The sequence below is a fragment of the Rattus norvegicus genome, chromosome 4 (assembly GCF_021556685.1).
Source record: "Rattus norvegicus strain SHRSP/BbbUtx chromosome 4, alternate assembly SHRSP_T2T, whole genome shotgun sequence".
Lineage (NCBI taxonomy): Eukaryota > Metazoa > Chordata > Mammalia > Rodentia > Muridae > Rattus > Rattus norvegicus.
This window is the reverse complement of record NC_141537.1, coordinates 8,175,941-8,203,049: the sequence shown is the minus strand read 5'-3', so window position 1 is coordinate 8,203,049 and position 27,109 is coordinate 8,175,941. Positions and strand designations below refer to the sequence as shown.

General features: G+C 45.4%; 1 protein-coding gene across 1 annotated transcript; it reads left to right on the top strand.

Moving 5' to 3' along the window:
* Positions 1-17,150: 17,150 nt before the first annotated feature.
* On the top strand, positions 17,151-26,836 carry Htr5a (5-hydroxytryptamine receptor 5A). Its single transcript, NM_013148.2, has 2 exons — positions 17,151-18,035; positions 25,766-26,836. Exons 1-2 carry the CDS (start codon positions 17,295-17,297, stop codon positions 26,096-26,098), a joined length of 1,074 nt encoding a protein of 357 aa, NP_037280.1. The 5' UTR covers positions 17,151-17,294; the 3' UTR covers positions 26,099-26,836.
* The last annotated feature ends 273 nt before the right edge of the window (positions 26,837-27,109 follow it).

Below are 27,109 nucleotides of genomic sequence, written 5' to 3'. Positions count from 1 at the left end.
ATTTCACTCACTCAAACACAAGAGTATACCGTCTTCTCAGCACCTCACAGAGTTTCTCCAAAGCAGAACATATAATCGGTCACAAAGCAAGCCTCAACAGATACAAGATTTAAATAACTCCATGCCTGTCATCATATCACCAAGGATCAGAGTTGGATTTCAACAACAATTGAAGCAACAGGAAGCCTACACACTCATGGGAACTGAACAACTCTATTCAATGATCACTGCGTCAGGGAAGAGAGAGAGAGAGAGAGAGAGAGAGAGAGAGAGAGAGAGAGAGAGAGAGAGAGAGAGAGAGAGAAAGAGAGAAAGAGAGAGAGAGACACAGAGACAGAGACAGAGACAGAGAGACAGAGAGAGAGAGACACAGAGAGAGAGAGAGAGAGAGACAGAGACAGAGACAGAGACAGAGAGAGAGAGAGAAAGGGAAGGAGGGAGGGAAGGAAGAAATTAAAGGCCTTCTAGAATGTCATGAAAATACGGGTATAACATATCCAAACTCATGGGAAACTATGAAAACAGTGTTAAGAAGGAAGCTGATAGTACTAAGTAGCCTCATAAAGAAATTGGAGAGGTCTCATACTGGCAAATTAAAAGCCTATCTGAGGGTCCCAGGGGAAAAAAGAAGTAAATGCATGCAGCAGGAGTAGATGACAGACAAGAAATAATCTCAGGACTGAAATCAATCAATTAGAACAAAGCGAACTATACAAAGAGTCAATGAAACCAAGTCTTTGAAAAAGTCAACAAGATAAACAAACCCTTGGCCAAACCAACTAAAAGGCAGAGAGACGGTACCGAAATGAACAAAACCAGAAATGAAAGGGAGACAAAACAGACACTGAGGAAATTCAAGGAAATCTTAGGTCTTGTTTCTAAAGCCTGTACTCCACAAAAGTGGAAATTCTAAATGAAATGGAGATTTTCTAGAAAGACAACAATTAACAAACCTAATCAAGATCAGGTAAACTATCTGAATAGTCCTGTGTGGATTGCTGTCTACATGCAGGTGACGGCGGGCACGAGGTAAGGTGACAGCCTGCGATTGGGCAGCGGAAAAGGAAGGTGCGCTGAGAATTTTAGAGATGAGCACAGAGAGACGGAGAAGGAAGGAAGATGGAGGACGAGAAAGGGATGGATAATTACAGGACAATTTGTCTTATGTAGGTGAGCAGTTTGTATCAATTGGCTCTGAGTTCATTGTATGGACATTTTGTGGGGTGAAACTTTATTGATATAAATCTGATTGATAAATTACAAGCCTCTTGAGTTTTGGGTTTTACCGGTTTACAGGAATTTGTGACCGCTAACCACAGGGGGCAGATGGCTGGGAATGTGAGCAGAATCTGCAGCAGGAGAGATGGGCGGTCGCTGCATGGGGCTAGCCATGGGGCTAGCCATGGAGGCAGTGAGACTGCCAGTGCCAGGGAGTAGCCGACAGTAGTGTGGGATGGTGCTTTTTCAATATTTCATGCAGCAAATGGTGCCTAATGTGGGGCAAGAATCCACTAGAAATGGATTTCTTAGCCTACAGTTAGAAATTTAGTTAGAAATTTGGAGGTTTAGTGAGCCGGGCAGAGCCGAGTCACATGATGATTAAGCAAGGGAACCTTGAAACAAAGAAAGATGGTCCCCTGCTGTGAAAAGAGACAAGATGGCTGCTCTGAGCCAGAGAGCCAGAGAATGGAGGCTGCCTACTTCTTGGGGCAGATATTGATTGAACTGTGAATTCATAAAATTAGGATTATTTGCTTTTATGATAGATTTATATATAGATTTTGTCCAAATCACATGGGGGGGATTTTTGCCTGCAGTTCAGAAGTAGGATAGGGAAAATTACTGGTTTCTAAGTAGCGAACAGTGATAATATCCTGCTGTGAACAGGTATTGATGAATGTCTGTGGCTCGAGGAAGAGAGCGTAACAGATAGATGGTATAACAGATATTAATAAAATAGAAGTCTGTGGCTCTAGGCAGAGAGCACAACAAATGGATAGTATCATACAGTCTGCAGGAAACTCATGCTCTTTGTTCGTGGGCTCCACGGGAATTTTGGGTTAATTTCCTGGCATGACAAATTGGAAGAGGCCTAAAGTAGGCTCATACAGTACTTGTTCGGTTTACTTCATTTGTTGTGCATTGTTTTTATAATCAAAATGAGTAGGATTATGAGTTCTTGGTTGTTTTATTATTCCTCTGGAAGAGAAGACAGGATACAAGCTTTCCTGGTTGCCAACTGAAGGATATGCAGATGTGGGAGAAAGGTTTCATCTTTGCATGTTTAGAAAAGGAGATTAGTGTCTACGTATCTTCCAGAGTTATATGGGTCAGATTTGATAGAGGCAGACTGCCTGAATATAAATTCAGTTGAATCAAACAAAAATATTCTTTGTGCCATCCCTCACATGGCACAAATGAAGACTTACGATTGGAGCAGAATTTCATCCTAACTAGTCTGAACGCCTTACACAGGCTAACACAAACCATATAGATATCTTGATGGTACTAAAATTTTGTTTTGAGATTTGTATATTACAGACTATTCAGTCTTTGTGAGTCTCATCATCAGACATGCTGAACTGACCTGCTTGAACACCTGATCTCGGAGACTTTGAGCCAGATATAGCAGGACACAGACATCAGAGACTATAACAATTGTTTGTGTGGCCTTCTTAAGGCCAACCAACTCCCCATTTTCCCCATCCTCCAACCCCTTCCAAGATATCTCAATGCCCATATACAACTGGAAGAAGTTATGAAAAGTCATTGTCCCAGTTCCATGTGCTTGGGGCCTAGAGGAGGTTATTCTAGGATTGTCTTTCTGGGGAGTTTGGAAATGGTCATAATTTGAACAGGAGGAAAAAGCTAGAATTGATCATGCAGCCATAATCTCACTTGGTAGAAATCTTTATAATAGTTACTGAGTTGAAATCATAATTTCTTACTTTGGTACAGAATTTATTTTGATACAAATTTAAGGTTTTCATTGGTATGAATTTTTTATTTATATAAAGTTGGGATTAATATTCTTACTCTCATTTAGGCATTGTGCCTACCCAACACACTTAAGAATACAAGGCTTAGACCTAGTCCTGTCTTATAAACTGATCTGAGATGATTAAGCCTTTGAGTTAAAGGCCAGATAGCAAATTCTTGCTCTGAGTTAATTGCTAGGATGCTTGCAAGATATTTTATTTAGAAACACCTGAGAGTAGTTAATGGAAAACAGTCCAGATTACTTTACATAGATAGATGGTTTGCAAAAATGTCAGAAATCCATGAACTATGACATTTAATGTTATTTATTCATTATTCGTCTGTTGTTGAGACAGACATGCTCCTAACAGCTCCCCACTTGTGGAATCAAAGAAGAAACTGAGTGTTAACACCTGCAGGTGAGGTTGTGCTTTGTGGCTAGGTAGTCACTGGGCAGAAATTGTGAGACCATGGGGTCAGAGAGTGGCCCGCAGTAGTGTGGGATGGTGCTTTTTAAGTATTTCATGCAATAGTCCTGTAACCTCTAAAGCTGCCATTCTCTCCCTGTCTATTTACTATATCCTAAAACCATAGCTTTTTGTGGGACTTAAAGGCATGAATCTATTTCTATTGTTATACAGATACCTGTTAACTGACTTTTCTACCATATGGATTTCAATACAATGGTAACACTAATATCTCGTTTTATATACCAAAAATTCATATAAATGTCTAGGAATCAAAGAAACCATAAAGCTTGGATCCACCTGTCCCAGGCCAAATGGATCCCAGTGCATGTTGTAAGTTTCTGCACCCATTCATTCCTGAGGATGGGATTTCCCTCTGGATTCCTCCCCTTTCTCAATTACTATGAGAGTTTAACTCCCATCTTCAGTCTTTATTTGTCTGAACAGATTCCAGGGAGCATCCTTTGACTTCAACCTGCTTAGCCAATCTGCTGAGTTCTGGACCTGCTGAAATCTGATGAAAACCAGTCCAGCTGATATAATTGTTCCCTGTCCCTTCAGCTGGAACAACTAATCGGATGCTTCTGAAAGTGCCCCATTGCCCAGCTTTTGACGAGCAGGTTGAGGCTCCCTGACAGCTGACACCACGATCTCAGCTGGAAGTAACTAGAGAAAACAGTACAGTTGTCCCTGCCTCCTTAACAGGCTAGCGTGCTTAGGTCAAAAGTAAATTTCCTTTGAGAGAAACTTGTTTTTGTGCATCTGGGATAGTCCAAGAAACCTTAAGAAATAAAACAAAACCTGTTGGATAGGGAAGAACACGGAAGACGTACTGATAACTTTTCCAGAATCTCTCCAATTGGTGCTTTAGCGGAACCGCTGGTCCCCCTTTTCCTCCTGCTTTTCATAGGGGCTTGCATTCTCAATGTTTTAATTAAATTTATTGAGTCTAAAATTAACTCCATTAAGCTCAATGTTTTAAGAGCCCATTACAACTTATTTTTCCAAGAACTCTGAGACAAAGTCTCATTAGCCACGAAACAAGGGTAGAAGGTGCCACACCCTGGGATCCACATCCAGGTGAGAGGAGATAACAGACTCCTTGAAGTTGTTCTCTGACCTCCACTGGGATGCATGATCCCTCCCTCCCTGCCACACACATCACACACTGGGCATAGCACCGAGTACTTTTAACCCCAGCACTCTGGAGGCAGAAGCAGGCAATTGGCAATTTAAGGCCAACCTAATCTACATAGTGAGCTCCAGGCCAAGCAGTGTGACCCTGTCAGAAATCAATCAATAAATCAATCAATCAATCAATCAATAAATAAATAACAAAAAATGAAGTAAAGAAAAAAGCGTGTTTACAGAAAATGCTATAAATTTTAAAACATGGGAGATAGAAACTGATTTGGGCATTAAGTGATTTTAAAATTCAGAATCTGAGTGAGTATTTTTGTGACACACACACACATATTTTTTTTTTAAATTAAAACCAGGGTGGGTCTGAAAATGTATCTCCTAGGTTCAGTGTTTGCCTAGCATGTGAAGGTTCCTGGGTTTGGTTCCCATCATTGACACAAACAAACGAACGAATGTATTTTAAAAAGATTTCAGGACAAGCATTTCAGTCTTGGAAGTATGGTCAGTAGAGGGCTGCAGCCATATCACCTGGGCAGAGTGACTCACCTGAAATCAGCACTTCGAAGGGCAGTTGGATGAGCTGCTGGCCCTTTGAAAGTGAGACTCAGAGTGAGCAGGTCAGACAGCTGATCCTCCTCAATAAAGTCACTACAGGGATGAAAGGTGAGAGCCAAGGAGCCCTCAGATTAAAAAGAGTAAAGAGACATGCCAACCAGGCATACATTGTGAACTTACCTGCGTCCTGTATCCATCCAAAGGAGCAGAGGTGAGGATTTCAGTAAAACAACTATAAAACGGATGGGATTGGACTGGGATGAATTGATAAACCTTTCAGGTATGGTTGTTTCTGTTTTGTTGTTTGTTTTGTTTTTTGAGACAGGGTTTCTCTGTGTAGCCCTGGCTGTTGTAGTTCCATAGACCGGGCTGGTCTGGAATTCACAGAGATCCACCTGGCTCTGCCTGCTGAGTATTGGGTTTAAAGTCTTTCTTTTTTCCATTTCCTTTCTTTTTTTCTTACTATTGTTTTGGTGGTTATGTGTTTTTAAGAGTTCTCATTTGAACATCTTTACAGTTTGCACATGTAGTACCCCCTCCCACCACTGGCTTATGTTCTGCACATGTGTCCTGAGCTGCTGGTGGTTCTGCTTGAAAGACTGTGGACCCCTTAGGAAGTGGGACTGGCCAGTAGAAGTGGGCACAATAGCACACTTGTATCTGGCTCCACACTGTTTCTACTATGAGAAATTGCCGTGGTACAAATAACTCAATGGCTATAGATAGGGTTTATTTTAGCTACAATTCCAGGTTACAGTCCATCATAGTAGAGAGATCAAGGCAGCAGGAAGTTAAAATAGCTGGCCACATCACACCTAGAGTCCAGAATGGTGAGAGTGGTAGCTTGAATATGCTGGTCCTGGGTAGTGCACTTTATGGAGGTGTGGCCTTGTTGGAGGAAGTGTGCCACTGTGTAGCTGGGCTTTGAGGTCTCCTAGTGCTCAAGCTCTGCTCAGTGTAGAACAGAGCCTCCTCCTGGCTGCCTTTAGTTCAAGATGCAGTACATCTGTTTCTTCTCCAGCAGTATCCCTCCAGGCTTCCCACCTGATGCAAATGGACTGAACCTCTAAAACTGTAAGCCAACCCCAATTAAATGTTTGCCTTTATAAGAGTTGTCATGGTCATGGCATCGCTTCATGGCAATAAAAAACCCTGACTAAGACAGTCAATAACTCAGTAAAATAATGCCCATCTGCTGCCCAGCTTGCCCTTTTCACTTGTACTTCATCAAGGACCACCTGCCTAGGAAATGGTGCAACCCACATTGATGGGGTCCTCTCACATCACTCATGTAATCAAGACAACCACCCTGAAATATGTCTGATGGGCCAACTATATCTAGGCAATCTCTTGTTGAGATTCTCTTCCAAAGGTGATTTAAGATTGTATCAAATTAACAATTAAAACTAACCATCACGGGGTTGGGGATTTAGCTCAGTGGTAGAGCATTTGCCTAGCAAGCGCAAAGCCCTGAGTTCAGTCCCCAGCTCCGGAAAAACAAACAAACAAACAAACAAACACAACAAAACTAACCATCACTCTTTGGTTTATTTACTTTAGTTTCTCTTTTGTTTGTTTATTTGTTTGTTGTGGTGGTTGTTGGTTTGTTTTTCAAGATAGGTTTCCTTTATAACAGCCCTGGGTGACCTGTAACTTGCTTTATGAAACAGCTGACCATGAACTTACAGAGATTCCCCTGCCTCTGCCTCCCAAATGCTGGAACTAATGGTGTGTACCACCACATCTGGCTTCCTTTGGATTCTTGTGTATTTTTGTTTTTGTTACAGGTCTACTTATTGTAGCCCAGGCTGGCATAGAATTATGTAGCCCAGTCTGGACTTGAACAGTAGGCAATCTTCTTACTTCTGCCTCCTAATTTCTGTTATTATAGAACTGCACAATAAAGGGGGCTTTCTGTAGGGAAAAGAGGCTGAGAGAAAAGAAAACAACAAACAGAATCAGACCATCACCACCACCACCACCACCACCCCCGGAGCTGAAATCATGCCTAGACAGAATGTACCTGTCAGACAAAAAATAAAATCTGTGTAACAGATCACTGGGGAAGAGAGATCTAAGAGACCCTTTAACCACAAGGTGCCAGATTGTTATTCAGTCATAGGAACAAAATATGGAGCTACCCTGATGCAGGTGTCCTTTGACAGGATGCATGGTAGATGTGTGTGGAACTAGATATCAACTCACACGGCCGTAGTGGTGTTTCAAAGCCTGCCTGACTTCCTGGACCTCCACACGTGCCTTTTGACCAAGGTTCAGTACTTTGTAAGAGATCCCCTGAAATGTGGTCACACATGTACCCTACATAGACGTCTCCCTACAGGCAGTCATGGTGGTGTATGCTTGAACACTTTGAATGATGAGGCCAGAGCATTTCCAAAAGTTCGAGGCCATTCTGAGTTAAATAACAAGTACTGGGATAGCTAGGACGACATAGGAGAATTGTTTTAAAACTCACTACCAAAATAAAACAAATGCCATCTTTCTCAGCCTTCATCCAGAGAGGCTACGACCCTTTGCCCATGTCTTAGTAATTTTCCTGTCTCTATGATAAAATACTGTGACAAAAGCAATTTATGAGAAGGTTATTTGGTGGTTTGAATAGCCTTGACCCATGGGAAATGACCCTGTTAGGAGGTGTGGCCTTGTTGGAGGGGCTGTCTCACTGTGGGAGTAGGTTTTGAGGTCTTATGCTCAAGTTTCACTCAGTGAAGAGGAAATCCTCCTCTTGGCTGCCTTCAGATCAAGATGTAGAACTCTTGGCTCCTCCAGAACCAATGCCATGCTTCCTGCCATGATGTGGTTATGTGTCAAATTTGCAAGTGATGGATTTGGTTGTCAGCTTGACAATATCTGGAATGAACCAAAATCCAAAGCTTGTAAAGATATTGTGAAAAGGTTAAAAAAAAGGCTTAGGTACAGGTGTGGTGGTACATTCCTTTAATGCTAACATTCAGGAGATATGCAGATTTCTGAGTTCACAGTTAGTCTACAGAGCAAGTTCCGGAGCAAGCTTACACAGTGAGAGTTGGAAAACAGAAAGCTGGTGGGATATAATTGAACAAGGAGGCCATGTTGCAGCCCCAGCAAGCAGGGGAACTTGGCAGCTTCAGCAATGTGCCTCTGGCTTTAGAGTCAAGAATAGAAGGGACTACCGGGGCAATTGATGCTGGTTAGCTGGGGCTAAGAAATTAGCAGGGATTAAGAAGAAACCAACAACACTGAAGTAAAATCTTCTGGGAAGCATTTTCTGAGAAAACAGAGAAGCTGTGTTCTGGAGCTAACCAAGGTTGTACCCTGTGCTGCATCTGGAATGTGTAAGAATCACCCAGGTGGCCCTGGTTTTGAAAGCATGAAGGGGTCATGAAGAGCAGCTGAGCCTTGGCACTGTGAGAGGCCAGGAAAGGCAATTTATGAAGGTGTATCTTCAGTTGCAGTTGACAACCCAGGACTGAGGGGTGATTCAAAAATGTCGAGGCTTGGCACCATGGAGAGAGCCTATGAGAGGCTATTGGTGAAGCCGAGTTGCAGCAGTGTATTGGAGATGCCAGTCTCATGGGATGGCCATCAAGAACAGCAGCAGCAGTGCAGTGGAGTAGAGTCAACCAGAGCCTAGAGTGCTAAGGGCAGAGTGAAGAAGTGATCCAAGCCCTTCAGAGGAGCCCAGAAGACCATGTGTGGATCCCAGACATTGGAACAAGAATCTGTGAACTTAAAGTTGCCTTAGAAACCCCAAGATGTTAAAGATGCCAGAGCTGTGGGATATTCACTGAGGAAAGCTGCTTTCAAGGAGTGGAACCAGCCCAGGAAAAAAGTGTGTTGCAGTCATCAAAGGTGAAAAGAGTTGGACATCAGATGGTTCTGGTGTTGATTTGGTCCAGTTACTTCCTCTCTATGATATTTTAGAATGGTAATGTGCCATGTTGGAAGTATGAGATATGCTTTTTTACTTTATAGGGGATTATAGTTTAGAGTTGCAGGAATTTCAACAAAATTTTGAACTTTGGACTTTTAACATTGTTGAGACTTTATAGACTATGAAGACTTTTGAAGTTGGACTAAATATATTTTTTTTCACTGTGCTGTGGTTAGGTATTTCCCCCATAGACTCATGAGTTTGAACAAGGCTATGTGTGTCAGGGAGCAGAATGTGGTAGTTTGAATATGCTTGGCCATTGGGAAGTCACACTATCAGGTGGTATGGCCATGTTGGAGTAGATGTGGCATTGTTGGAAGGGTGTGTTGCTGTGAGGGTGGGCTTTGAGGGTCCTAGGCTCAAGCTCTACCCAAAGCCTCCTCCTGGATGCCTTTGGGAGACAGTCCCCTTCTAGCTGCCTTTGGAACAAACTTGCAGCTCTTCCAGCCTCAGTGGGCCTGGGTGCTTTCAATAATGATAATAATGGACTAAATCTATGAAACTGTAAGCCAACCTTTATAAGAGTTGCCTGGTCATAGTGTCTCTTACAGCAATGAAACCCTAACTAAGACAGGTTTATTTTAGCTCATAGTTCAACGGTAGAGTCCATCACAACAGAGAAATCAAGGAGGCAGAAATCTGAGGCAGTTAAATGTGTATAGTCATAAAGCAAGGAGAGATGAATGTTGGTTTTTCTATTTACTCTCACCCCACCCATTTTGTTCAAGTAAGTGTGTGTGTATGTGTGTGTGTGTGTGTGCGCGAGTGCGCGTTTATTGATGGAGGAGTGGTGCACAGACACAGTGCACTGTGGAAGTTAGAAGACAAACTGCAGGAATTGTTACCTTCCACTACCTGGGGTCTAAGTTTTGGCATTCTTACCCACTGAGCAATCCCCAGGCCTTGTCACTTCTCCCTTTCACACAGCTCAGGACATCAAGGGATGCGGTTGCCTGCACTTAGAGTGGGTCTTCCACCTCAGTTATCCTAAACAGTACAATTCCTTGGGCATGTTTGGAAGCAAACTTAATCTACACAATCCTTTATAGGTGTGCCTGGAGGCTTGTCGCCTAGGTTATTCTAGATCCAATCAAGTCAACCATTAATATCATCCATCACAGCTTGGGGGGGGGCAAAGAAAAACATTTGACCTCATGAGAACCTCAGGTTTGGAATGTCTGGAAGTTCTCCTTGGGATTGAGTATAGCATTTAGTCTTGGCTTCTGCTGCAGCTGGGCTGGACAGCTCCCTGCAGATTTGGAGGCTGCATGCACACTGTGGTTTCTGCACCCTTTTGTTCCTAGGTTCCCATTTACCACCCAGATATCACCTGTCTCTCCAAGGAAGATACTCTCTGGGTCTGAAATGCCCTCTGAATTCTCTAGCTTGAGGCACTACACATCGGTCTTAGTATCTTCTCTGTTGTAATAACAAAACATCCAAGACTGATAATCTATGAAGAGGGATGGTGGGCCAGCGCTTTCTTGCACAACACTCGGAGAGTAGCAGTTAATGAGAAAGAGCTGGGAAGTTCTTGTTTGTTGTGCTGGGATTGAACCTAGGGCACTTGAACATTAGAGGCAAACTGCCGCTGTTGAGCGACATCCCCAAGTCGTCATCCTCCTCTTTAAAGAAGATTTATTTTTAACGCGTATGTTGTGTGTTTGCATGAGGATTTGTACTCATAAGTACAAATGAGTGCATCAGATTCTCTGGAGCTGAAGCTATGTACAGTTTTGAGCCACCTGATATGGGTACTGAGAACCAAACTTGGGTCTTCTGTGAGGGCATCAAATGGTTTTAACCACTGAGCATCCAGCCCCTTTCTTCTCTGACACCTTTGCTCTCTAGAGGATCTCACCTTCATGAGCTCATCTAAACCTAGTCATTTCCCATCAACCCCACATCCATGTGTCCTTAGCACAGAGTTAAGAGAACAAGTTTTCACCATGTCAACTTTTGGGACACAGTCCATCCACACACCACCCACCCCTCACTCTGTCTCTGGATTCCTTCCTCTACCATCTGCAAAGATGGTGCAGGCTTTCCCCAGACTACTTTACCAACACTTTCCATCGAGCTGGCCTCACTCGGGTCCTCTGGCTCCCTTGCCAAGGAAGTGTGTCCTGTGACCTGAGAGTGCCCAAGATCAATGGGCCATCCTTGTCTAGTTGTGTCTTCTAGAATCCTGCATTCATCTCATACAAATCAAACCTTCGGAGTCCTCCCTCTACTCCTGACATCTACTAGATAAACCATGTAGCACTCCAGTTCATGGTTGGGTTTCCTCCTTTCCTTCAGCTAAGTGAGGCTGGGATCTGAGACTTTGGTGGGGGGTGATGCAGGGATCCAAGAGCCTCACACACTAGGAGAACACTCCACCTATAGCTGCCTCTTCAGCCTCAAAGTCTGGAGAGAAGGAACAGCAATGAAGGGATATTGGCAAGAGAACTCTGAGGCAGCTGCCAGCCTGGAGGGAAACACTGTGACCTCTGCTGCTGTGGGCTTCTGGAGCTCCTTGGGGCTCCATGTCTTGGCTATATTGAAGACCATGCTTCCATGGATGGTGACAGGAGAACAGCACATTTGGACACTTGAGTTTAAGCTGTCCTCCAAAAACCACATGATTTAGTATCTGGAAACAGGTTTGAGGCTAGAGAAGGTCATGCTTACTATAGTCACACAAGAAACGTGCTATTTAAAAGCAGCCTTCTAGCAAGCCTTCTATACAAACCTGTAATTCAACACTTGGATGGTGGCGGCAGGGAGATCAAGGGCTCAATGTCAGTTTAGTTATAAACGAAGGGCCTGCCTGTAGGATTCTCTCCCCTGTACTGCCCTGAGCAGATGAAGTAGGGATATCAGGAAATAGAAGAAAGTCAGGCTAATAGAAGCTCCTGTACCTGTTCTGGGAGGGAAAGACATTCGCACATTGGGGGACATAGTCCTCGTCCTTCATTAGCAGCCTTCCTTCCAAAATGATAATGTAATATTACAGATGCCACAACCATTTGAGGATTCATGTTTGTTCCCTCACACTCTAGAAAATCCCCAAACCCAAACCAAAACCCATGAGAACTGCTCCGTACTTCTAACATGTCTGTGGGACAGTCTTTCCCCAGAATTCTATTGGAGTGACTTTGTCCAATAGAAGGTAACCTCATGTTGGGATTGTTCTTTAGAAAATTATCTACCGCCTGGGTTTTACACGTATTCCCACCCTAGTGTGAGCATTCACCACACACTCTGGAGAAGGTTAAGCAGGATTTTAGTCCCCATCTTAATTTTTTACTGTAACATTTGTTTTCATTTTGTTCAGGGAGCACAGTACATGCCATGGAGTGTGTGTGTGTGTGTGTGTGTGTGTGTAGATCAGAGGACAACTTGAAGAAGTTAGTCCTCGAAGGTGGCCCAGGGTACTGAACTCAGGTCCATTAGCCTTGCTGGCAAGTGTCTTTACCCACCAAGCCATCTCAGCAACCTCTTTTTGTCATTTTGCAATACTGAACATTGAATGCAGGGCCTCGCATGTGAAAGCTGTAACCCAAGCCAGACCCACCTTCTAATAACACCTTTTCCATAGAGGAGCTTTACTTGCTGCCTTAGATTGCATTCTCTGGGGCAGAGAATTGTGAGTGCGTTCTGCTGGGAACCCACAAAGATTGAGGGAGAGCTAGACAGCCGGTGGCAGGCTGGTCCCCATGTGTTTGTAACTGGGACTCGGCTAATCCCGCAGATACCTTCCAGCAAGAGTGGCTTGTTGGAGCTATCCCACATTCAGGCAAAGGGGTTGGGGCACTGCAGACGTTGGGCAGGCCACCTACTGGGGCAGCATACAGTTTGCTAGGGGGAAGCTCACTTCTCAAGAAAGAAGTCTGTGAATTTTCACCAGCTAAAGTCCTGTATCTTCATTACTTTTTGTGTTGCTGTGATAAAACACTCTGAAAGAAAAAAAAAAAAACAACTTAAGGAAGGAGAGATTTATTCTGCTCCACAGTTCAATAAACAGGGAGGTCCAGAGCACAGTTCAAGGCAGGGAGTTCAGAACAGCAGGAGCTTGAAGCCAGTCATGTCTCATCCTCAGCTTGGAAGAAGAGAGCCAGTGCTTACCTTGGACAATTCCGGCCCTTCATACAGTCCCTACTCAGGAAATGGTCCCACCCACAATCAAGGCATCTTTCTACACCATTGGCAGAATCAGGGTAATCCTTTACCAACATTCTCAGCATCTAACCTCAATGTAGATAGTCCTTTATGGGTGTGCCTCGAGGCCTGCCTCCTAAGTGCTTTGACCATTCATACTAACCACCACACCTATCCTCTAGGAGAGGCCAGACAAGGCAGACAAAGGAATCTGGAAGCTCATCCATACACCCCAAACATACTGATGCTTACAAGTGTTCTGCCCATCAAGGAGTATTGCCCCTCTGCCAGGAACACCCACTAGCACTACCCTGGCACCCACTGCCTGCAAAGCATTCTCAAGTCAAAGCTGCTGCTATGTTGTGCACTTAACTCTGGAGAACCCAAAGAGCCCAGTGGATTATCTGGCCTTGAACTCCTGATCCCCCTGCCTCTGCCTCCTGAGTCTACAGGTCTACAGGTGTGTACTAGGACTCAAGTGGGGGAAATTCAGAACATATTTACCTATTAATTTTTAAAAATAAAACAGCAACTCATCAACATTTACATAAATGATGTGACTTTGTAAAAATTTTCTAAAACTTGAGATTGCATTGTTCAACATTTTTGTTGAATCCATCTGGTGTGAGATGTGACTTTATTTAAAACTGGGGAAGCCAATGCACCCTCATGCACAGATAAAAGCTGGAGGAGGAGGAACTTAAATAGTCTTTTCAGATAATTATGGGTGTTTTCTGTGATGCTATATCAAAGGTCAGCATGTTTAATCTCTGAGCCGTTTGTGCATGGTGGACTCTGAAGTCTTACTGTGTACCTTTTTATACTGTTAGATAAAAACCCATCATTGGGCCAGAGAGAGGACTCAGCAGGAAAAGGTCCTGGCTGCAGACTTATCCTAGAACCCACAGGTGAAAGAAGAGACACGATTCCCAAAAGTTGTCCTCTGACCTTGCCATCTGTGTGACACACACACACACACACACACACACACACACACACACACACACACACAAACACTATTGTGTAGTTTGCCTTTTGAACTGGACCAAATCCCATTCAGGAATTTGTCATACCATGCCATAGTCATTTGGGTTTTGAATTGTTCAGACTTTCCAGATGGTGACACCTTTATGACGCAGTCTCATGGGACTGGGGTGATGGTTAAATGGCATTGCTCTTCTTAAGGACTGGACTGCAGTTCCCAGGATCTACATCAGGCATCTCTCAGCCACCTGTAATCTCAGATCCAGGGCATCTGACGCCTTTACACATATGTGACCCTTGCCACATGTGTGTAATCTATAACAATTATGTCATGTGCCTTGGTCTGCATGTATGTCTGTGTGAGGGAGTCAGAGCCTCTGGAAGATGCAGATGGTTGTGAGCTGCCATGTGGGCACTAGGAATTGAATCTGAGTCCTCTGGAAGAGCAGCCAGTGCTCTTAACCCCGGGCCATCTCTCCAGCCCCACATATACATAATTTAGAAAAATCAAATCATTTATAAAGAGAATTGCATTCATTAACTTTAGCATCAACCCCAGCTCACAGGTCTCTAAGGACTTGTAAGCTGCCAGATTCCCAAAGGTGGGTTTGAATGTTCTCAAATATTGTCAATTATTTTCCTTCAAGGTTTACCTCACTCCTTTGAAAGAAAATGCCTGCTATACATAAAAATGTGAGGCACGGTAGCTTATCCGTCCATAATTCTTTCAAGAAAAACACTGTTACTCATTAAAAGTTACTTCAGGCCCAGCCAACACATATGTAAGTATGTAAATAGCATTTCTTAACATAAATGTGGTCCTTCCTTACTAGAAAGGCCATGCAAATGCCCCACATTTGCACCACCAACATCCGTATTAATGTCGTAAAAAGCAAATGTTACTTTAGCATTGTTGCAGAAAAATTTGACCCAAGGAAATCCAGTGAAAGGTGCTGGGGTTACTAAGGATCAATGCTAATTGTGCGTGTGTTCTTGTGTGTGTGAGAGAGAGGGGGGAGGGAAGGAGAGAGAGAGCAGGAGGAGCACAGACAACTTCTGTGATCATTTTGCTGGCACTGTCTGTCCACCTTATTTTACGGGACAAGGTCTGTCGTTAGCCTGGAACTTTCCAAGTAGGCCAGGATAGACAGTACATCTGAGACCTGTCCACCTCGCCACAGTGCTGGGATGACAAATGTGCACTACTCTGTCTTCTTATTTATGTATCACTATTATTATCATGCACACATACAAGCACCTGTATGGACTATGTATACTTGGGTGTCATAAGCCATGGTGCACATGCAGGGAGATAGCTTTCTGGAGCTGCTTCTTGAGGGCTGGGGCTGGAACTCAGTGGTAGTGTGCACAAAGCCCAGAACCTCAACCCTTATACTGAAAATGAAACAAAGAAAACTCCTAGGTCAGACCTTTTGATACTTTTACGTGTGTGTGTGTGTGTGTGTGTGTGTGTGTGTGTGTGTGTGTCTGACTGAGTGCATGCACCACCTTGTTTATATGTGTATTGAGTTGAGGACTTAATGTCCCTGTGAGTTTTTTTATTTTTATTTTTATTTTTTGAGTCTCACTATGGAGCCCTGACTGGCCTTGAACTCACAGAGCTTCACCTGCCTGGAGCCCAAGTGCTGGCTGGGATTAAGGGCTGAACCATCATGCCTGATTCAATTCCCCTGCTTTTCAAGTGCCATGGAGATTTTTCTCTTTCTCTCTTAGGGGTTTATTTGTTTTTGTTGTTTGTGTGTTTATTTGCTTGTATGTGTGTATCATTCTGTGGAAGCCAGAATGAGGTGTCATATCCCCCAGCAATGGAGTTACAGCTGACTGTGAGCCACCGTGTGAGTCCAGGGAACCAAAGCAGGTTCTCTGCAAGGGCAGCCAGTGATCTTAATGGCTGGGCCATCCGTCCGGCTACTTTTCTGTAGAAACTTCAATAGAGTCACTAGAGAGGCTCCTGCAAGCCTCTTTCTAAGTGTCAGGAAACAGACACCCGAGCTCCAACAGCCATCATTTTTTTCTTCTTTAAGGCAAACAATCCTTTAAGCGAAGCCGCTGAGCTCACTGGGTGAGGAGGCAACCACATACGGAAACCTGGAAGGGAACAACAGTAGGCTGTTAGTTAGTTGTTTGGTTAATTAGCTTAACTCAGGACACTTGTACTTCAAACACAGTACCTCCTGGAAACCTAGATGTGGCTCAGGGGTCTCAAAATCACCTTTAGAGGGAGCGTAGGTGCTGGAGGAAGCGTTTAGGAAAGTTTACTAGTTAATTAATTCCCGGCCACTGACCCAGGGGTAAAAAGCAACTGGACCGTGGATAGCCACCAAGCTCAGTGCTGGCATACGCAGCAGCACCGTGGACAGCGCCGAGCACCGCTGTAAGCAGAGAGAAGGCTGAATGCTGAAGCCCCATGCAGAGAGCCGGGTGGGGAGAGGCGGCTTCATCAGCTGATGCTTTACGTAGTGCGGGAGCCCCACTTTGCTAAGGCAGGTCTGGGTGGGCACGGCAGCGTGCACTCTCGAAGCAGCAGCCCCAGGCACGGTGGAGAGGGACCAGGGCAGGGCAGAAGGCTGCCTTCAGAAAACAGGTATCTACGTAGCTTCCAGTCCCCCAACCCCCACCCCTCGGAGCCACTGCCGGGAGAGGGGGGAGGTGGGCAAAGAGCAACCCTGGACCAACGACTGTTCTGACGCACTAGCTGGGTTCTAGGCATCTACCCTACACTGGCCCGGGCCGACCCCAAGGATGCTCTGCTGCGAGCGACCAGACAGCAGTCTCCGCCAAGGTGAGGAACCGCAGGCATGTGATAGCAAAGGCGGGCCCTGACTTCTAGACTCAGCCCCTTGAGTCCGCTTTCAAAATCTCTAAGGATACCTGGGTTGGGCGGCTTGTAGCCCAGCACCCTCCTCTCTGCCACAATTTTCTCCGGACTCTCACTGGGTGGAGACTGAGGTCAGGTTCTTGGCTCTTGGCAGAATCCTCTCCACTGGCCAGCGGTTGCAAACATCTAAATTGACTTCAGTGAACTCGGTGACTGCATTGAGTCTAAACGCAGGTGTGCTGGGCCAGCAATGGATCTGCCTATAAACTTGACCTCCTTTTCTCTCTCTACTCCCTCCACTTTGGAACCTAACCGCAGCTTGGACACGGAAGCCCTGCGCACTAGTCAGTCTTTTCTCTCAGCTTTCCGAGTGCTAGTCCTGACTTTGCTGGGCTTTCTAGCTGCCGCCACGTTCACTTGGAACCTGCTGGTGCTGGCCACCATCCTCAGGGTACGCACCTTCCACCGAGTACCACACAACCTGGTAGCATCCATGGCTATCTCGGATGTGCTAGTAGCTGTGCTGGTTATGCCTCTGAGCCTGGTACATGAACTGTCTGGGCGCCGCTGGCAGCTGGGCCGGCGTCTATGCCAGCTGTGGATTGCGTGTGACGTCCTCTGCTGTACTGCCAGCATCTGGAATGTGACAGCAATAGCTTTGGACCGCTACTGGTCAATAACGCGCCACCTGGAGTACACACTCCGTGCCCGCAAGCGTGTCTCCAACGTGATGATCCTGCTCACTTGGGCACTCTCCGCTGTCATCTCTCTGGCTCCGCTGCTCTTTGGCTGGGGAGAGACTTACTCGGAGCTCAGTGAAGAATGCCAGGTCAGTCGCGAGCCTTCCTACACCGTGTTCTCCACTGTGGGCGCCTTCTACCTGCCGCTGTGTGTGGTGCTCTTTGTATACTGGAAGATTTACAAGGCTGCGAAGTTCCGCATGGGCTCCAGGAAGACCAACAGCGTCTCCCCCATACCTGAAGCTGTGGAGGTGGGTGCTACAAGGATTGTTAAAAAAATACTTCACTTGTATCTCAAAGGCTTTCTTCATAGCACACCTTCCCTGATGTCTGTGGAAAATGAATTAATTATTTTAAACTCTGAATTACAGAGCCTCTCCCATACTGAATGTCTGGTGGGTTGTTTGCCATCCATGTTCTACCTGGTTCATTTTGGTACTAAAGCCCTGTAGATGGACAACATCAAGAGACGCTGGTGTCTTGGGGATACTGTCTCAGTGCCCCAGGGTGGGGGTTGGAGGTGGCATGCTATTTTCTGTTTTGGTAGTGAGAATGTCTGGAGGAGGAGGGAAGAATTGAATGCCACACAGCAGGCAGGCTGGTTGTGTTGTGTTGTGTTCTAGGCTGGTTTGCAGTTTGCAAACTGTAATTTCTAGGTTGCTATCCTTATTCTTCAGTGCCCTAACACCACCCCATAAGATTAAAGCCAACTGCTTACTGTCTCTTGGTGACTGCATGTGCTGTCCTCTTCCCAGTGGGTGGTACCATTGCTTTCTGGATCTATTTACTGCTTGCAGCCCTGTCAGGCTATGGGCACCACTAAGGACCACTTGGCCTGTCTGCCTTCCTTTGAGAAATATGCAGGAGGAAATTGAAGTTCTAAGACAGACGGCTCCCCAGCTCCCTACACCCATCGTATGAAGCAGACAATCTCTAAATGGAAGTCCTGCTTTCTTCCACCCTGTCCCGCCCACGCTTTCTCTGCCTGCCTCTCCTTAACTCCTGCAGATCTGAGCTGTGATTCAGTATTCTCAAGCTCCATGGAAAGGAGCCAGCCCCACACCCATTGCTGAGAGTCTCACTTGTGTGCTGAAATCAGACCAAACAAAGACGCTGTCTCCGATTCCTGTTGCTGGGCTATGGGACAGCAGACTATTTTAAATGAATGTGTGTGTGTGTTGTGCTGGCTTGATATAAAAACAAGCCTGAGAAGGGTGGTTATTTGTGAAGACCGTGTCGGTGTGCTGCATTTCCACTCGTTCAAGCTTAGGTGCAGGCAGGGAAGGAAAAGGGCATCACTCTTGTTTCTAGAATACAGGTGTCCGAGGCTACCTGTTCCTCTATCTACAACAGTGGTCCTCCAGCAAGCATGGCATTTGGACTGCCTGATGATTTCTAATAGCACAGAATGGTTCCAAAGAATTTTGAGAACCAGAATTCATAGAAATGAATTTTGGAAACTGCTGTATCCACCAAGAAGCCAGGAAAGTTCTAAGTAGCCTTAAGCTGCTGAAGCTTGGTGTCCACCTCTGCTTTCCCTGGCAACAGAAACCGTGCACTTTCCTTTTCTGAGTCCTCTTCTCTTTTCTGAATTGACCCAGTGTGGCATTCCCTATTTTCCTCTTTTTATCTATTTTTCTTTCTTTCAGACACTGACTGAAGGCCATGGATGCTTTCCCTGGTACTCCGGGCTCTTTCACTTCTTCTCTGAAGTCCCTTCTCCTTTTGTCCATGGCTGCTTGCTTGATTGCAAACAGCATGCATGGCTTTCTCTTTCCTTCTCCTCTATCTCCCAGCTATCGACAATTGGCAAGAGTCACAGTCTGCCTGCTCTGTTATTTTTCAGTTTGTGTGTGTGTGTGTGTGTGTGTGTGTGTGTGTGTGTGTGTGTGTGTGTAAGTCAGAGGACAACTGGCAGGAATTGGTTCTCTGTTTCCAACCAGTGGGTTCCAGGGATCAAACTTAGGTCATCAATGTTAGCAGCAAATGCTTTTACCACTGAGCTATCTTGATATTCTCAGATAATTTCTATTTTTAAAATTATTTTTATTTTATGTGGTTTTTGTATTCAGGTGTTTTGCGTGCATGTATGTATGTACACCATGTGTGTGCCTGGTACCTGCAAAGGCCAAAAGAGAGTGTTGTCTGGATCATCTGGAATCGGAGTTACAGACAGTTGTGGTCTGCCACATAAGTGCTGGCATCAAATATGGGTCTTTTGGTTAAGTAGTGTGTATTTTTATTTAGTTTTTATTTTATTTTATTTTATTTTTTTTGGAGACACAGTCTCACTATACATAGCTCTGGCTGTCCTGGAACTCACTTTGTGGACCAGGTTGGCCTCAAACTCAGAGAGCCACTTGCCTCTGTCTCCAAGGGCTGGGATTAAAGGCATGAGCCACCACATCCAGCTGAGCAGCTGCACTACTGACCTCAGAGCCATCGCTCCAGCCCAGCCCAGATACATTTTCAACTGTTTATCAAATGAGTTGATCTTTACAGTGTGAGGACTAGAGGAGGCTTCAACTTGGTGCAAACGAGAAAGTCGGCCACAGTACAAGCAAATGTCCTCTCAAGTTAGAAGGACGAGAACTTGGTAGGTGACTACGTTCCCTTTGGAATAACTCCATTGAGTAGATTTTGAATAGTGACTTTAAGCTAATAGAGATACTGATTTTTTTAAAGGAGCCTTCTGCTAATAGATTATGATAGATATAGATGGGTGACAGATGTCAGTGATAGATAACATATAATTGATACATGGCATATATAAAAAGAGGAAAGACAGAAAATAGATAATCTATTGGTATATCTAGGCTCCCATATTTCTGGGTACAGAGGCTTATTTAGGGGTATCCAGAGAACCATGTCTTGCATAGATCTCTGACCTTTACTTTTTAAGGCTATTTGGAAATGTCTAGCCTCATGTTGGTGATTTTCTAAGTTGGTAGGTTCATGGGTCCATTTACTTCTTATTTTTGAGTCCATTTATTTAAAGAAAAAACTGAACCAGGCATGGTGCACACTTTTAATTCCAGTACCCTAGAGGCAGAGGCAGAGGCAGAGACAGGAAGATCTCTATGAGCTTGAAGCCAGTATAGTGAGTTCCAAGACAGCCAGCGCTATATAAAAAGGCCCTGGAGAGCAAGTAAGCAAGTGAGAGAGACAGAGAGACAGACAGAGACAGAGAAACAGACAGAGACAGACAGAGAGATTGAGACAGACAGACAGACACAGAGACAGACAGAGAGACAGAAAGAGACAGAGACACAGACAGAGAGACAGAGAGCTCTAAGCCTCAGCTTCGATGCCCTGTTGGCTTCCACTCCACACAAATGCTGTGTAGATTTTCTGTTAAATCTATCTTCTGTCTTTATTTGCAATTTTGCGCCATTTTTTCCGTCATCCTTTGCAAGGGAAATCTCTGAAGTCACCTTTGTAAGCCATCTTCTGTCTTTAGGGTTGCATTTCCATGGTTGGATAAATTTCTTTCTCTTCTCCATCCTGCTTTTAAATATCTCTAAATCTGAAGAGGTTTCACTTTAGTCTGTGACAGATCCAGATACTATGGTTTGTTTTCTGCTCTAATGAAATTCTAAATTCTACAATGCCTGTCCTTTCTCTGAAGCTTAGGGAAGTTTTCCCTTAGTCCCCTGGCTCTGGCATAGGCTTTGAATTTACAGTTTATAGATCTGACTTTATACCTGTGAGTTTACAGAATGCTTGTACTTTCCCTGAACAAAAACATCTTGAAGAAAGGACAGTACATTTAGAATGTGTAACAAAGCTTCAAGAACATGCCAGAGAAAGACCAGTGAGGGGAGTGCAATATTGTAAAGCCAGTAGATATAAATTAAACAAGCTGACTACCACTAGACAGAGATTGCTCAGTGGTTAAGAGTTCGTGCTTGTCCCGCAGATGACCCGAGTTTAATTCCAGAACTCATGTCTGACAGCTCATAACTCCGGCTGCACATGACCCACTACCCTGCACTCTGAGGGTAGCTACACACACACACACACACACACACACACACACACACACACACATACACACAGAGTAAAATAAATCTTTAAAACCAAGCAGCTGTAGGCCCTGCAGGTTGGTTGCACAGCACAGTGGTGTTGATGGTGCTGCCTCTGACGCATGGCCTACACCTTAAGCAAAGATCCAATCCAAGACCTAACTACAGATCGCTAGGTGAAGCTTTAGTTACTTGAAGCAAACAGCTCAACATGATGGCCTGGCACATGGCTGTTCTTGTTTGCAAATTCTGGAATAGCAAAACACCACCCAGCAGTAAGAGCTCAGGGACCAGCCAGAAGTCAAGGAGCCAGTAGTTCCTGGACAAAAGCATGAGCCAGCAGGTGCCTGGAGTTGGGGTCCAGTGAACGCCTTCTGGTGAGATGTTTTGGTGGGTCCTGAAAATGTTCTCAGTTCTACCTTTAGAACTGGCCGAGTGGGGCGGGGTTGGGGACAGCTGTGACCCAGAGGCTGAGATGAAAAGAGCACTAAGAGAAAGCCTGCTGTCCTAAACTGTCCCTAGGACAGAGGAGGTCGTGATTATCTCTGAATTCAAGAGTGGTCAGGCTCAGTGGGAGGTCATTCAGAAAGGCAATGTCCTCTGTAGAGTGTGGTCACTCAGACTGATTGATTGGCTCTCAGAGTCAGATTTTTAGGGTGACTCTGATTTGATTGGCTGGCTCCCTAGTAAGGGTTAATGATGACAGGCTCCTTCACAAGCTTGTGCTCAGGGAAACTGCATTGTCCTTGATCAGCGGAAGAGGTTTACACAAGCCTCCTTGTTACCATAGCTACAGAACAATCAGTGTGCCCCGAGTCAGAACATTTTTATCACCACCATGCCGAGCCTTCTAATCCGTGCATCTGTCTCTTCAGTGTCCTGGCAGGTGACCTGTCTTACAAATCAACCTCACCCACACTCGGGAGCTGAGAGCCTGTCCCCAAGTGTAGCACCATGGAGCAGGGTGGTATTAATTGGCAGTAGTAAGAACATGGCAGATTTGTAGTAAAGCTGTAAACGGTTGTTTAGCATATCACCATTTTGGAAAAAGACAAGAACTTTAGCCAGCGGTGCCTGCCCCCAAATAAGAGTTAGGGCGGGTAAAGCTGGAACATGTCAGTGAGTCTGAAACGGTGAAACACCTGTCCTGACTGAATGTCGGAGGAGATGGAGAAGATGCTCTGCCTGCTCGCGCCATGTTAAGTCTCTCTAAGACCTGCTAACGAGTGAGCGTTTTAAACTCTTAAAGGTTTCTCTATAGACTCTGTTAAGTTCTTCGTTGTAACCATTGATTAGCAGACAGCCAAGGCCTGGAAGCCAGAGTGAGCACACACACCTGAAAACAAGAGAAAGTGGAAACTTTTCAAGCAGCCAGAATCTTCCAACAGCCCAGGGACAGTGACTTCAATCACTGGCCTCTCACAGGGGAGTCGGGGTTCGGTGTTAAACAGCACCAGAACATGGCCTGGGGGAAGGGCCTAAATTTCATGTGGAGCTGTGTTAGTGGACCCGACCTGGAGTGTTTTCTGGGAAGAGCCAACTTCAATTGAGAAACTGCTCAGGTCAGATTGGTCTGCGGCCACATCTGTGTGAGAGACTGTCTTGACTGACGAAAGAGGCAGGAGGGCCCAATCCACTTCAGGCCGCGCAATGCCTAGGCAACTGCGCATGCGCTGTGAAGTAGTAGCGGACCATGAAGCCGTGAGTCGGTAATCCGCATTCTCTGAGGTTTCCGCTTAGATTCCTGCCCCGATTCCCTCACTGATGAAGACTGACCTGGAAGTATAGGCTGAAATAAAGTCTTTCCTCCCCAAGCTGTTTTTGGTCACTTTTTTTTTAAATCATAGCAACAGAAGAAAACCAGGACAACAGGGGACATGCTTTTCTGTGGAACATGTAGCTCTATTACTAAACCCTGAAGAACTGCTGATACAAAACCATGTCCCAGAGTCCCCACATCTTCAGTACCCCTAGTATCACAGCGCCCCCATGTCTTCCGTAGTCCCAGTGTTGATAGTACCCTCATGTTGTCAGGATCCCTACTGCCACCAGCAATGACCAGTTTGGCCAGAGAAAAAAGGCCAAGTATGGTGCAGACTTCCTGAGGGAAAAAGAGTCAGAGAACTCCTGGGAGTCCTAGGGGAGTTGGTTCTCCCCTTTTATCATGTGGTCTCTGGTGATCGAACTCAAGTCATCAGGCTTAGTGGCAAGCACCCTTTACCCACTGAGCTACCTCCGCCTGCCCTTTGGGAATCTCATATCAGAAGAAAAGTTCTAGAATATTCTAATGTTTTAGAGCAGACTCGAATGAACATTCTAGAAATCTGGCCCTAAGCTTACCCCCCCCCCCGACCTCCTAGGGTTTGATTACTGATGGAGTGAGGAGACTGATCATTTGGTTGATGCTATGCTTTGAGTTTTGATTTTCCTCTTTAGGCTACTGATATGCAGTAGGTCCACTTTGATGCTGGGTGGCAGCAGCAAGCCACAGCCAGTCAGTCCCCAGATGGCAAAAGAAAATCACGAAACCCCACAGGGTGTCACGTAGCTGGCTGGGTTGGGGTACCTCGTGTGAGAGGTATGGCAAGTGAATTTTCAATTTCCACTATTCTGTTTATAATGAGTTTGTTAGGATATATATTAATTACTTTCCTTATTGCTGTGATCAAATGTCTGACAGAAGAAACTTAAGGGAGAAAGGATTTACTTTGGTTCGTGGTTTGGGGATGCGATCTCTCAGGGCAGGAAGGCACAGTGGCAGGAGCTGAGGGTCACACTGTGTACATCTGGGAGCACATGGTGCTGAGACTCTGTTCCCCTTTCCTTCAGTGTGGGAGTCCAGCCTACGGAATGGTGCCATGAACACTTGGGTGTGTTTCCCCAACCTAGAGACTCCCTCACAAACGGGTTCAGAAGTTCACCTCCTGGGTGACTGTAGATCCCCTGACTGCCATCTGTAACTTACCATCATGGAGTGAGTCTGTCTCCTATGCCTTTGCCATCAAATACACGTGCCTCATATTCTGGTTTTGTTTATTTCACTGTGATAAAACACTCTGGGCAAGAGCAACGTAGAAGAGGAGATTATTTATTTTAGCCTGGAATGCCAGACCATCTTTGAGGGAAGTCGAGGCAGGCCTGCTTGCCTTACTTCACAGAATTACTACACACATTACTTATTCATTACGTGTATAGCATTACCTCAGCTGAAGAAGTACAGCAGGAAACATGAAGGGTGCTTTCTGCTAGCTGGCGTGTAAGATGGCTTAAACCAGTGGGTTTCAGCCTTCCTAATGAGGTGACCTTTAATACAGTTCTTCATGTTGTGGTGACCCCAACTATAAAATTATTTTCATTGCTACTTCATAACTGTAATTTTGCTAGTTGTAAATTATAATGTGAATATTTTTGGAGATACAGATTTGCCCATGGGATCACAACCCACAGGTTAAGAGCCACTGGCTTAAATACAACTAGTTTTCTCGTACAATTCAGGGTGACTTGCTAGTGACAACTGTCTTAGTGGGCTGGACACCACACCCATACACACACACACACACACACACACACACACACACACACACACACACTGCCCACAGGCAATTCCTCAATTAAGGCTTTCTTCTCAGATGATTTTGCCCTACATCGAGTTGACAGTTACAGCTAACCATGACATTCTATTTGTTTCTGCTGTGCCTTTAACAGAGCGGATAGCCACAGGCACTCACTTGCATCGAACTCTGTGTGCTGTAGCTTCCTCTCTTTCCTAGGATGCAGAGTCCAGCCTTGTCATTCACTGCTATGCCCTCTAGTTTGCAGGATTCCCCAACTGAGCCCCAACACGTCTGCTGGAATGGTTTGTGGCGCCCAGGCCCATCCATGCCTGGTTCTGTCTGGCCCCAACCTGGCAGGTGTGAGCGGCATCTCCTTACAACATGTCTGTTTATACCTTGCAGGTGAAGGACGCTTCACAACATCCCCAGATGGTGTTCACTGTCCGTCACGCCACCGTCACCTTCCAGACAGAAGGGGACACGTGGAGGGAACAGAAGGAGCAAAGGGCAGCCCTCATGGTGGGCATCCTCATTGGGGTGTTTGTCCTCTGCTGGTTCCCCTTCTTTGTTACGGAGCTCATCAGTCCGCTGTGCTCCTGGGATATCCCTGCCCTCTGGAAGAGCATCTTCCTGTGGCTGGGCTATTCCAACTCCTTCTTCAACCCGCTCATCTACACGGCGTTCAACAGGAGCTACAGCAGTGCTTTTAAGGTCTTCTTCTCCAAGCAGCAGTGAGAGGCCACATGGGAGTGCCTTCTTCCCGTAGCTTGTAGCTCGGTGGACTGTCCTGCCTCACAAACCCCTGTAGTCTGCCCAGCTGTCCAGAGGAACAAGATCCATCTGCCAAGGGCACCAGGGTCACATCAGAGCTCAGCTCACTTCAGTTCTGTGCCCGTGTGCTGGAAGGTGTCTCCTATAGGCTCTGGTAGCTTGTGTCCCCAGTCTGGGCACTCTTCCTCACACTGTACCAGCAGCCACAGGCCTGGCCCACAACGTGCCCATTTCTCCTCCAACTCCACTCCAGCGGGACCATGAGAAGTTTGATCAGAACGAACAGGAGGAAGGAAGTGAGACAATAAGGCAGGCAGAGAGAGGCAGAAAGAACAAGGCTGAAAGCCAGTGGGATCACATACCTGGAACCCTCACACCAAGGAGACTTAGGCAGGTAGAACAGGAATTTGGAGCCAGCCTGGGCTACATAGTAAGTTCATAAATCAGTCTGAGCTGTCTGACACAGACTTAGCAACAGCAATGCACTGGAGAGGCTATTTGAAAAGCAGAGACCATAAGGGCAAACTTCCCAGAACAGCCCTCACTTCACAGTTCTGCTCTGTGGTCCTGCAGTGTATGGCCCAATTCTGGGTCCTTCTGAATATCTGATCACAAGATTCTGTCCCCAAACATATCAAAGCACCATCCCATTTGTGATAACAGTGATTCCTGTCTTTACCATTTGTTCATTGTGAACCCAAAGTCTCCCTCTGTCTGTCTGTCTCTGTCTATGCCTGTCTCCCCACCACCACCACCTCTAGTTTCCAGTTAAAATCAACTCAGTCTATCAACTGGAAAAGCAAAATATTTCCTTCCATTTTGAAACCACTCTTCATGAAAAATCTATCAATTTCACAGAATCTGTCAAATTTATTTACTATGGGTTTTTACTGGTAGAATTCCTTTAAATGTTTCTGGGTTTAGTGTTTCTTCCCTAAATAGTAAAATTTGAGGCTAACTACAGTCATGAGCTAC

Bases quoted from the DNA above. Each gene is read 5' to 3' on its own strand.
- Htr5a (NM_013148.2), top strand. From the start codon at position 17,295: ATGGATCTGCCTATAAACTTGACCTCCTTTTCTCTCTCTACTCCCTCC. The intron at 18,036-25,765 runs GTGGGTGCTACA...TATACCTTGCAG, and splicing joins CCATACCTGAAGCTGTGGAG to GTGAAGGACGCTTCACAACA.